This window comes from Schistocerca piceifrons, chromosome 11 (assembly GCF_021461385.2).
Source record: "Schistocerca piceifrons isolate TAMUIC-IGC-003096 chromosome 11, iqSchPice1.1, whole genome shotgun sequence".
NCBI classification, from domain to species: Eukaryota; Metazoa; Arthropoda; class Insecta; order Orthoptera; family Acrididae; genus Schistocerca; species Schistocerca piceifrons.
In genome coordinates, this window is record NC_060148.1 from 57128397 (window position 1) to 57141479 (window position 13083).

The following is a 13083-nucleotide window of genomic DNA, read 5'->3' on the forward strand; positions in this document are numbered from 1 at the left end:
AATTGGGTGATCACTTGTGAATGTAACATCTTAATTGCAGTGTGCTATTTGGAGCCCACCTTCCGTACTTGCTCCCCTGGCTGCCAGATTTCTGCCCCGTAGCAGAATACTGTATTTATGGAAAATTATTTTTCTTACCTGTCATTGACTGTTGACAATAAACCTCACCAGGGTACAACCTTTAACGTGGTGCAGACTGTAACACACACATGTAGTGAGTACAGTGTGAGAAAGTTTACCGGCATAAAGCATAAAGAGGCATTAACCTGTTCTGTGGTCTTCATCTCTGTGTGGCTACTGCAACTTACACCCATCTGAGCCGTTTTGCTGTATTCATGTGTAGGTCTGCCTCTACAATTTTCTCCCCCTCACATTTCTCTCTGTTACTAAATTGACCACCATTGATGCCTCAGGACGTGTCCTATTGACTGGTCCCATCTTTTGATCAAGTTGTGCCAGCAATTTTTTCCCTCAGTTCCATTCATTAATGAGTCATTAGTTTCTCATCTACCCATATTCTTCTATAAAACCACATCTTGAAAGCTTCTTTTCATTCCTTGTCTAAACTTTGTATCATACACGCTTCCTATTATACAGGGTGGTCCATGGATAGTGACCGGGCCAAATATCTCACAAAATAAGCGTCAAACGAAAAAACTACAAAGAACGAAACTCATCTAGCTTGAAGGGGGAAACCAGATGGCGCTATGGTTGGCCCGCTAGATGGCGCTACCATAGGCCAAACGAATATCAACTGCGTTTTTTTTTTTTTTTTTTTTTTTTTTTTTTTTTTTTTTTTTTTTTTTTTTAATAGGAACCCCATTTTTCCTTACAAATTCGAGTAGTATGTAAAGAAATATGAATGTTTTAGTTGGATCACTTTTTTCGCTTTGTGATAGATGGCGCTGTAATAGTCACAAACGTATAGGTACATGGTATCGCATAACATTCCGCCAGTGCGAATGGTATTTGCTTCTTGATACATAACCCGTGTTAAAATGGACTGTTTACCAATTGCGGAAAAGGTCGATATCGTGTTTATGTATGGCTATTGTGATCAAAATGCCCAATGAGCGCATGCTATGTATTCTGCTCGGTATCCTGGATGACATCATCCAAGTGTCCGGACCTTTCGCCGGATAGTTACGTTATTTAAGGAAACATGAAGTGTTCAGCCACATGTGGAACGTCAACCACGACCTGCAACAAATCATGATGCCCAAGTAGTTGGTTTTAGCTGCTGTCGTGGCTAATCTGAAAATCAGTAGCAGACAAATTGCGTGAGAATCGGGAATCTCAAAAACGTCTGTGTTGAGAATACTACCTCAACATCGATTGCACCTGTACCATATTTATATGCACCAGGAATTGCATGGTGACAACTTTGAACATTGTGTACAGTTCTGCCATTGGGAACAAGAGTAATTACGGGACAATGACAGATTTTTTGCACGTGTTCTATTCAGCAATGAAGTGTCATTCACCAACAGCGGTAACGTAAACCAGCATAGTATGCACTATTGGGCAACGGAAAATCCACGATGGCTGTGACAAGTGGGACATGAGCGACCTTGGCGGGTTAATGTATGGTGCGGCATTATGGGGAGGAAGGATAATTGGCCCCCATTTTATTGATGGCAATCTAAATGGTGCAATGTGTGCTGATTTTCTGTGTAATGTTGTGCCGATGTTACTACAAGATGGTTCACTGCACGACAGAATGGCGATGATGGATGTCCAGCACATAGCTCGCGTGCAGTTGAAGCAGTATTGAATGTCATATTTCATGACAGGTGGATAGGTCATCGAAGTACAATACCATGGCCCACACGTTCACCGGATCTGAAGTCCCTGGATCTCTCTCTGTGGGGAAAGTTGGAAGATATTTGCTATTGTGATCCACCGACAACGCCTGACAAGATGCGTCAGCGCATTGTCAATGCATGTGCGAACATTACGGAAGGCGAACTACTCGCTATTGAGAGGAATATCGTTACACGTATTGCCAAATGCATTGAGGTTGATGGACATCATTTTGAGCATTTATTGCATTAATGTGGTATTTACAGGTAATCACGCTGTAAAAGCATGCATTCTCAGAAATAAGTTCACAAAGGTACATGTATCATATTGGAACATCCGAAATAAAATGTTCAAACGTACCTACGTTCTGTATTTTAATTTAAAAAACCTACCGGTTACCAAATGTTGGTCTAAAATTGTGAGCCATATGTTTGTGACTATTACAGCGCCATCTATCACAAAACGAAAAAAGTGGTCCAACTAAAACATTCATATTTCTTTACGTACTACACAAATATGTAATAAAAAATGGGGGTTCCTATTTTAAAAAAAAAAACGCAGTTGATATCTGTTTGACCTATGGCGGCGCCATAGCGGGCCAACCACAGCACCATCTGGTTTCCCCCTTCAAGTGAGACAAGTTTTGTTCTTTGTAATTTTTTCATTTGACGCTTATTTCGTGAGATATTTGGCCCGGTCACGATCAATGAACCACCCTGTATATGGCTATGCTCCAACCAAATACATTCAGGAAATACTTTCTACCACTTAAATTCATATTCATTGTTAACAGCTTTCTCATTTTCTAGAATACTTTTCTTGTTATTGGCAGTCTGCATTTTATATTTTATCTACTTCGGCTATTCTCAGTTATTTTACTGTCCGTGCAGCAGAACTTGTTTTCATCTTTCAGTGTCTCATTTCCTTGATGTTAATCGTGTAACCTCTTTTTAAGATATTACACATTGCATTCAACTGGTGGTTCCAAGTCGTCCTGAATATGTGAGAATTACTCTGTCATTGAAAAACCTGGAACTTTTAATTTCTTTCTTACGTGCATGGGTAAAAGAACGGACCCTAGTAACAATCCACAACTGTATGAAACACTTACAAAATGTATTTGCTTACTGCAAATTCCAGTGCATCAGTTGTATTAGGTATAGTAGACCACAATATAACGATGTAGATAGTGTGGCATATGGAAGTTTGGGTTTGTCCAGGGAGGAAATCTGGGTTTAGTACTGTGTCATTGGGATATGCAACTGTACCTAACACAGCTGATGTCAAGGAATTCAGTCAGTGAATAAATTTCGAAGAATTTTAATTTCTTGCCCATGATTTTTGATGTACTTCCCAGATCTTGCTTTGGGTTCCTTTACTGATTGCTCTGTGTATGCACTGAATAACATGGGGGTAGGTTTCCAAACTATCTCACTCCCTTCTGAAGCACTGCTTTCTTTCCATATTCTTAGTGTCTTATAACTGCAGTCTGGTTACTGTAAAGCTTGTGGACTACCTTTTGCTTTCTGTTTTTGTCCATGATAATTTCAAAGGGTGTGTACCAGTCAGCATAGTCATAGTGGTTATCTATATTTATAAATGTTATGGATGTAAGTTTTTCTTCCTTCAAACTATCTTCTAACATGTCTTAACATCAGCACTGCCTTGCATGGTCCTACATTATCGTATGAGTAATTAAATTATGTGGTTTGCAGCTGATTGCAGAAAAATGTGCGCACGCTCTGGAGTCGGGCCTTTCGATTATTGCGTGTATAGGGGAGAAGCTGGAGGAACGCGAAGCAGGACGTACCACGGATGTCGTGTTTGCGCAGACGAAGGCAATTGCTGATAAGATAACCGACTGGAGCCGCGTCGTGCTGGCATATGAACCTGTATGGGCAATCGGCACTGGCAAGACTGCAACCCCTCAGCAGGTAAACTGTGTGTGTGTGTGTGTGTGTGTGTGTGTGTGTGTGTGTGTGTTTAAATTTCTGTGTCAACTAAAACAGGTAGTTACGTTCATAAAATATTCTATCCTGCTTCCTTGGTTTGTCTGCCCACCTCATTTGTCACCAGCTAGTTAGCAGAGGCTCTTTTTCCTACAACAAGCACTTGTTGATTTTGTACCCTGAACTTTGCCTTAATACCGTTCGCACAACTCGTACAAATTGCTTCGCTTGGCACTGGCAGCGCTAATTCGGATACTTGGCTTGTTGCTGGCCGTTCTTGGCATTATCGGGAGATTATAAATCGTTAAGTTTTACTAATCTCACTATTAGTTTTCGTAACTTTACAACCCCGTTCCCTTACTTTCATAAAATTTTGAAGATTTACATATGTAAATAAATACAAAATTTGACTTACCAAACGAAAGCCCTGGCAGGTTGATAGACACACAAACATACACACAAATTCAAGCTTTCGCAACCAAGGCTTGCTTCATCAGGAAAGAGGGAAGGAGAGGGAAATACGAAAGAATGTGGTTTTAAGGGAGAGGGTAAGGAGTCATTCCAATCCCGGGAGCGGAAAGACTTACCTTAGGGGGGGAAAAAGGACAGGTATACACTCGCACACACGCACATATCCATCCACACATACAGACACAAGCAGACATTTTTAAAGGCAAAGAGTTTGGGCAGAGATGTCAGTCGAGGCGGAAGTACAGAGGCAAAGATGTTGTTGAAAGACGGGGAGGTATGAGCGGCGGCAACTTGAAATTAGCGGAGGTTGAGGCCTGGCGGTTAACGAGAAGAGAGGATATACTGAAGGGCAAGTTCCCATCTCCGGAGTTCTGACAGGTTGGTGTTATTGGGGAGTATCCAGATAACCCAGATGGTGTAACACTGTGCCAAGATGTGCTGGCCGTGCACCAAGGCATGTTTAGCCACAGGGTGATCCTCATTACCAACAAACACTGTCTGCCTGTGTCCATTCATGCGAATGGACAGTTTGTTGCTGGTCATTCCCACATAGAAAGCTTCACAGTGTAGGCAGGTCAGTTGGTAAATCACGTGGGTGCTTTCACACGTGGCTCTGCCTTTGATCGTGTACACCTTCGGGGTTACAGGACTGGAGTAAACACACACCCTCCCACCACCACCTACTCCAGTCCTGTAACCCGGAAGGTGTACACGATCAAAGGCAGGGCCACTTGTGAAAGCACCCACGTGATTTACCAACTGACCTGCCTACACTGTGAAGCTTTCTATGTGGGAATGACCAGCAACAAACTGTCCATTCGCAGGAATGGACACAGACAGACAGTGTTTGTTGGTAATGAGGATCACCCTGTGGCTAAACATGCCTTGGTGCACGGCCAGCACATCTTGGCACAGTGTTACACCGTCCGGGTTATCTGGATACTTCCCACTAACACCAACCTGTCAGAACTCTGGAGATGGGAACTTGCCCTTCAGTATATCCTCTCTTCTCGTTATCCGCCAGGCCTCAACCTTCGCTAATTTCAAGTTGCCGCCGCTCATACCTCACCTTTCTTTCAACAACATCTTTGCCTCTGTACTTCCGCATCGACTGACATCTCTGCCCAAACTCTTTGCCTTTAAAAATGTCTGCTTGTGTCTGTGTATGTGCAGATGGATATGTGTGTGTGTGTGTGCGCGCGCGAGTGTATACCTGTCCCTTTTCCCCCCTAAGGTAAGTCTTTCCGCTCCCGGGATTGGAGTGACTCCTTACCCTCTCACTTAAAACCCACATCCTTTCGTCTTTCCCTCTCCTTCTCTCTTTCCTGATGAAGCAACTGTTGGTTGTGAAAGCTTGAATTTTGTGTGTATGTTTGTGTTTGTTTGTGTGTCTATCAACCTGCCAGGACTTTCGTTTGGTAAGTCACATCATCTTTGTTTTTAGATATATTTTTCCCACATGGAATGTTTCCCTATATTATATAAATACAAAATTTGTTTGTTTTGTATATTTGTTTATTTAAATTGTCTTCGGTACTCAGTAATTCTCTTTCATGTGATATGCTACAGAAAAGTCTCAAAGATGTAACGTAACTCCACAAGACTTGCACATTAATTTTTTTTTTTTTTTTAAACATACATGGCAGTTTCTTCATTTTGGAAATGTATTATTTGGTGTTGCTTTATGTGACCAGAAAGTCTGTCAACCGGATAATGATGAGACATGCGCGCTGTAGTGGCAACCCCCAAGTTTTGCTCAGAAGCAGCTACATGATCTTTTTATCCTCGAATCAAACACTTTCAATAAAAAATCATGAAATTGGAGATTATTGTGTTCTGTATTGAAATATTGCCATGTATGGAATGCCTTAAATAATGTATAATTAAAGAGGTACATGCAAACCTTTTTTGACCCATTTATAGTTTTTCTTTATATAGGATAACAATTAAATATTGGTCTGCCCGTTCAACTCCTTTCATGTATTTGTTATAGTCTAATACACTTTCAAGTTTTTTTTTTTAATTGTGTAATTGGTTTTTCTACATTTTTTTTAGTGTCGGTCAAAATGGCATTATGTATTGAAGAGATCATTTGTATTGTTTTAGTTTTTGAAGTTCTCTGTATCTGCGTGAGTACTTCACCTTTCTGTTGATGACAAGCTTCAAACACATCGACTTTTGCGTGCTTCAATTTTTCCAGAAATCCTCTATTTTGCCATATCATTCCACAAACTCAAATTTTCTTTTCAAGTAGCTTCTCTGCAAGTTCTACACTGTTACAATAATTATCCATGTAGAGGGGGGGAGGGTGGGGTCCACAGGTTCTGGGTATCAAGTCCTGCTTTTGTCTGTCCATTCCACTGCTTCCACGTCATGTTGTTCCGGACATACTTTTGCTAACTCCACATCCCATGCGGAACTCATATGGAAATCACTATCACAGTTAACAAAATCATGTATTTGTAAATCCACTTCCTCTTTATGATTGAATCCCAGAACCCGTGGGTGCGGTGCAGTACCTTTTTCTGTTCAAAAACAAATGTGTGTTTTTATTGATGCTTTGCTCTGTCACTGCAGACATCCATTTGGCAGAGTTGCAGCTTCCTCATGTGCAGCAAACAGCGCTCAAAGGTGCATTATTGTATCAGTTTTAACCATTGAGTGGAAAATGGTTTTTATGTTACACTTCTCCATTATTCTGGCAATCTTGGCTGTTGGAGGCCTTTCACACAAGAGGGACACCAGGTGGTTTCTTTCGTCTTCTGTATTGTTTTCTTCCTTTCTTCCTCTTGCTCGGCTGGAGAGCATATCTTATTTGTGTCTCTGATTAGCCATTCTTGTCAAAGATTTGTATAGATACAGTAACTTGATAGGCAGACTTTCGTTGTTGCATAGGGCTCATATTCTGTGTATCAGGATGGTGAGCTCGGATTTACACTGTGTTCGATGAAGGCAGCTATTGGTTTCTGGGTACCATTTTCTTCCTGTAGATTGATTTTCCCTGTGTGCCATTGGGATTCTTCGTCAGAACATCTAGGAATGGTGGGTGCCTGTTCTCTTCAACCTCCATGGTGAGTCTGACATTCTGTGTATGCTGTTAAGACAGCACAGGAATTCCTTCTGTTATCTCTACCATGTGGTCAAACAAGGAATGTGTCACCTACATACCTGTAGTACGAATCAACAACTCAGGACGAGGCAAGGATATGGTCTGAACGCAGTGCCCCATAGCATCAGTACCACAATGGCTTTACGACTTCCCAAAAATATTCAGAGAGAGTTCCACTACATCCAAATAGCGAGCTCTAGAAATTTTGCAAATGTGTTGCAAAGCCAGAGACACGGCATAGCGACTGAAACCACTTGTGGATCACTATCCACACCATGTTGATAACTTGACAGAGTTTGTGAAAATGCTTAAAGTAATTTGTCTGGACAAGGGTGATCCAGACATCTTAGACATCACATATCTCTTCTTGCAAGTATCACTGGAAGATTCTGTGATACTTATAGACACTTGGACAGGAGCAACTTTTTGAAACTGTTGTAGCATTAGTTCTCCATCATTAGTATTCTGGAAAACTCTATGAACAGGTAGACGTATTCATCAGTTCCTGTGTAGCACGAGGCATTGCTAACCTATGTACAGGACAGTTTGAGCAAACAGCTCTCAAAACTGTACATCTGAAAAGAGATGTGTTCTACTGGTATATGGATGACAACATTTGTGGTTTGGGTGCATGGCAAAGAAAGCACCACCTTCAGAGCATATGCAGTTACTTCAGCTTTACTATGGAGGTAAAAGAAAACAGAAGCCTGCTTTTCCAGAATATTTTGATAGAGAAGAACCCTGATGGCATGCTGGGACGTTACCCAAACACCAGTGTGTGCTATCATCCAGTGTAATGCAAATCTTTGCTCACCAGCCTGGTAAAAAAATGAGAGGGCTGTATGCAACAAGGAAATTGCCTAATGAGTTCCAGTGTCTGCATGAAACCTTTTGCAAGTGCTGCTAGTTATAAGCACAAATAAGATGTACTCTCCAGTTGAGCAAGAAGAAAGAGAAAACTCCCAAAGAAGCCATGTGGCTGTGCAGGGCTGCTCACAGCGAAGATTGTCAGAATAACAGAGAAGCACAACATAAAAACCATTTTCCACTCGCCAGTTAAAATCGAGAATAGATTTGACTCGGTCAAAGACCAACTAGGGCTACAGGTCCTCGTGTCTGCAGCATCAGCTGCGAGTGTGGTCTGCAGCACAAAGGCCAGATGCCACAATGCGTCTCACAAATGTAGTAACATTTCATCCACTGTAAGGAATTCACTTGTTGTAGAATGTCTTCTCCAGTTTTTCAGGAATACCTCCATAATAACATACACTGATCATTCAAAATGTTTTGACCACTGACCTACTATCGGTATAAACTCATCCAGGTTATAGCGTCATCACACACCCGCTGTGAATGTAGTATCGGTGAGTGTGCTGTCCGTGTGTAGAATGGGGAAGGCATGCCATCTGTCTAAGTTGGACAGTTGGGATGGTCCGGAGGCTCAGCATTAGCATTTTTGAAACGGCACAACTTGTCGGCTGTTCGATGAGTGCTATGGTGAGTGTCCTCAACACGTGGTGAAACCACATCCAGAATTCGTGCGGCTTGCTGTGAAAGGGGGAGATGGAGATAGAACAGTAATATCTAAAAGACTTATTTTGTGCAATTTAAAAGACGCATATAAAAGTTTGAAAGCTAAATTTCTGCCCGTTAAAATCAGGTTTTCTAAATCAGCAGACCTGCGCCCTAAACACTGCACTCTAGCTGGTTGTAGTGGAACACACACAGTATGTTTTTGCGCTAGACATCAAAATGTCAAACTAATGATAGCAATCACTAAGCTCAGTATCTTAATTGGCAGAGAATTGGTCTATTTATAAACACTGTTTGGCAAAAGTGCTGTGCAATCCAGCATCGTTCCACTGCATTCTGGGAAACTGTAGTTCTTGCTTCGAAGTGACCGAATAAAATGACCACTACAAAGTGCATTTGATGATAATGTAATTGAGAATATTACTTTTTGACAGGCGGTTTCAGTAGACAAATGGAACTTGGAAGTAATGCAGAAGACCTCATCGGTTCATTGAATTATTTTCTGAAAAACTGACTACATTAATACGCCATGATTTTCTAGTGAAGCAGCAAAGCTGTTTTCTAAATAAAATTGAGGAAAACTTCAATGAGGGCAAATGTGTTATGTGACTTCTCTCTGAGAATTACAGTTTTTTGACCCAAGATGAGGCCCAGGGTTATCATTGATCAAGCACCAGTGTATTACAAAGGAGAAAACAAAAGAGCTCATGAGTTGTCATAATTTCAGACTGTCTAGAGCATGATACCAAAGCTGTCTACCTTAGCCTCTTTTTTTTTTAGTGAAATTTCAGATTGATGTTCAGAAGCTATACAATTTTCCGGATGGCAGTGCAACCCAGCATAAAAGTAAAAAGAATTTTGTAAACTTATGGTTCTACAAAGATGATTTTGCCAAAGAAACAGAATGGCATTTTTTTGCCTCTGCTTGTGGAAAAGGACCTCGTGATGGTGTTGGTGGCACTGTTAAGCAATTAGCAACTCTGAAGATGCCGTGTGACAACTAAATTCTTACTCCCCAACAACTTTTTGATTGGGCAATTAAAAACATTACATCTGAGAGATTTCTAGAAGAGCGCTTTAGTCAATCTGTTTCCGTAAAAGGCACATAAAACTTACACGCTTCCATACCGAATGCATCAAGTACATCTAATATGTGGGTAAAGACTTTTTCAGACATAACAGAATCTACTGTTGAAACAGGTACAAAATCTCCAGAAAGACTTATTTGAAAGACATTCATGGATATGTTACTGCTGTCTAAGGCAAGAAAGAAATTGAAGGTACCTTCCTTTGCCCAGGTGGCCCATCACTGTCTTACACATATCCTATAAATTCAGATATTTTGTGTTTATCCATAAATGATGTTCTTTGTAAGGTAAACCTAGTAACACCAACAAGAAGAATATATCAGATTCCTGGGAATGAAACATTAGAAACAAAAGAAGTATTTAACAAGAAGTTCAATCTTAAAACACACTGTTTAAATCAGGTTTTGCTTGTGACATTTGGAATGTGTGTTTCAGCATCAGATTTGAATGTGCACATAGATATATTAACAATATTATGAAAAGGAAAGTTGCTACCCATCATATAACAGAGATGCTGAGTCTCCACTACATGGTGAGTAGCAACTTTCCTTTTCATAATATTGTTACATTCCATCCTGGATTTTCCATTGTTTCATAGATATATTAAGGATTGAATTATGTTATTTTTGCTTAAATCTATAAATTTTACAAAAATCTCATTTTTTAGTGAAATGTGAATTTTTGAAATTTTATAAAGGTGTGAACCTGTGACAGTCCCACTTTCATACTTAGGGAATTAATTAACAATAATGTGAAGCATTATACGTATTATTTTTGAAGATGCACTTTTCGAGAAATCGAGAACTTAAAATTTTCCTTTATATAAAAAAGAATCATCTTGGACCCAATTGTGTTGTACATTATAGGAAAGCTTATGGAAAATGCTGCAAAATGACACCTCTCCCACCATTTTTGCTTAACTAGAAGAGTTGCTACAGCTATTTGAAATTATGGTGGTGTAGTGTAATTTTTTGATAATTTTACATTGCCTGGTTTTAATAAAATTTTTCTTAATCTATACATTTGCTGCCTTTTTGCCAAGTTTCGTGAGAATCTGAGATGGTGATCTGACATGGCATCGGGACTGGACGCTGGCGCAGTGACTGAGCATTGCATGCCACGATGCATTGCCACCGTTACCTGAGCCAAAGGTGGACTTACTGGCTATTGAGTACGTGGTCATAATGTTATGGCTGATCAGTGTGCATAGATAGGGACAGGAAAAATTCACAAAAACAGTAACACAAAAAATAATGTGGCATAACAAGAAATCGGCAATTTCTACAACATATCACAAAATTTTGCCACACCAGTATAAAAACCTTATAAATCTGAGAATGAAAATTGAGCAATATGCAAGAAAAGTTACCAAATTTGGCAGAAACTAATATCAAATTTGGGGGAAAAAATATTATAGATTTTGGCAAAAATTATGCAGAATATATGTGGCACAAAAACCACAGAATTTGGCAGAAAATAACACAATATTTAAAAAATGATGAATCTGACAAAAACTCCCAATTTGGCAAAAAATAACATCGAATTTGGTCATAAAACAAAACTCCCCCCACCTCTCATATATGGGGGCCAACTTATCACTTTTTTTTCTACATTTTCTCTTGTTAATATTATCTAACATAACACATCTCAGAAGAAAGCAAAATATTCACAGGGACATGCGTGGAGGGAAGATTTCTGTCCCTGTGCCACATATTCATTTTGCCTCCATAAAGAAAGCCGGGAATGTAAAAAAAAAACTTAAACTCCTCTTTTTTCAAGTTTCTTGCAGTGTTTGGACTACTTCTTATAAATAGGTTTTACCTGAGGCACTCGAATATCAAAATTGATGATAAATAGTTTCGAGGCCTTGGCAATGGTGTTAGCATTTCTGGCTTCACCACTGGCACAAGGCAAACCCATAACTATGTTGTGAGACCTGGTGTTAATGTTTTGTTTGGGAACTTGTTTCACCCATTTTATTTGTTCATCTCTTGACAAATAGTTAGGTGGTGCTTCACTGGAAGAGGGATCGCAGCTAATCACACTAGTAGATAGAGAATCTTAATTAGTGTTGTTAAGTGTACTCATATTTCTGGGAGGAATGACGACATTACTTTTAGTGTCCAGCTGTTGATCACTCACTAGACTTGACCACTTCCAGGAACAAACCTGGGTTACACATTTGAATCATCACTGCCATTTTTTAATGAGAATTTTTCAATTTCTTTCTTACTTAGTGGATGCTGATGAGCCCTTTTTAAGAATTTTTACTGTACACAGCCTATAGAACAAGAAAATGGGAAAACCAGAAGCAGCTAATGTAAACAGCCGGGTTGTAATGCCCCCTTTGACGTGGAACACTTTCTTCCGTCATCAACAATCAACTGGCAAACAAAGTGGTTTGATGAAACAAGTAGTAGCCTCTAGGAACATTAACTGAGAGCTACAATGAGTAGCTTATTCATAAGTAGCATACACGTGTGGATATTTTTAAAACAAAATCCATCAGAGAGGGAGAGGCCCAGCCAGTCTATTATAAGATCAAATATCTTCAATGTATCGTACCCACCTGCAGAGAACTTCTCCAGGACGGTCAGTCCAGTGCACACAACAGTTCACATTCAAATCACAACTCCATCTGAAGGTTTCGTCTGTGGACAGGAATAAAACATAGGGCTATCTAACAGATCCTGAAAAATCACATCACAATATCCTGGGGTATTCTAATAATTTTAATCTTTCTGGCCTTGAGAGTTTAAAAATATTACACATTATACAGGGTTTATACGACCTGGGACAACTAGGAGATCCGGGAATTTTTCATTGTTTTAGTTTTCAGTTAAATTTTTGTGATTTTGACGGGTAAGAACCAATACTCTAACAAAGGATATTACCGTATACCGCTTCTGTAGAATAATACTGCAGCAACAAAACATAACTAGGGAAAAAAAAGTAAAACTTAAGTCTCAAAGTAAATACATCATATACAACAATAAAACACTGTGCTCATAAAAGCGTTTGCCAACTGCAAAGTGTGTCAAAGGCTTTGGGAAGACTATACAATGCTTCCTAACAACAGACTGTCTCCGATGAGTGTGACGTCACAACTGTGTACTTTAGATTCGTTTGA

General features: G+C 39.8%; 1 protein-coding gene across 1 annotated transcript in view; it reads left to right on the forward strand.

Moving 5' to 3' along the window:
* Positions 1-13083, forward strand: part of LOC124720030 (triosephosphate isomerase B) — a 44923-nt gene that overhangs the window by 29395 nt on the left and 2445 nt on the right. Inside the window, exon 4 of the mRNA XM_047245280.1 lies at positions 3519-3737. Within this exon, the coding sequence (XP_047101236.1) occupies positions 3519-3737 (219 nt within the window). The remainder of the gene's footprint in view (positions 1-3518; positions 3738-13083) is intronic.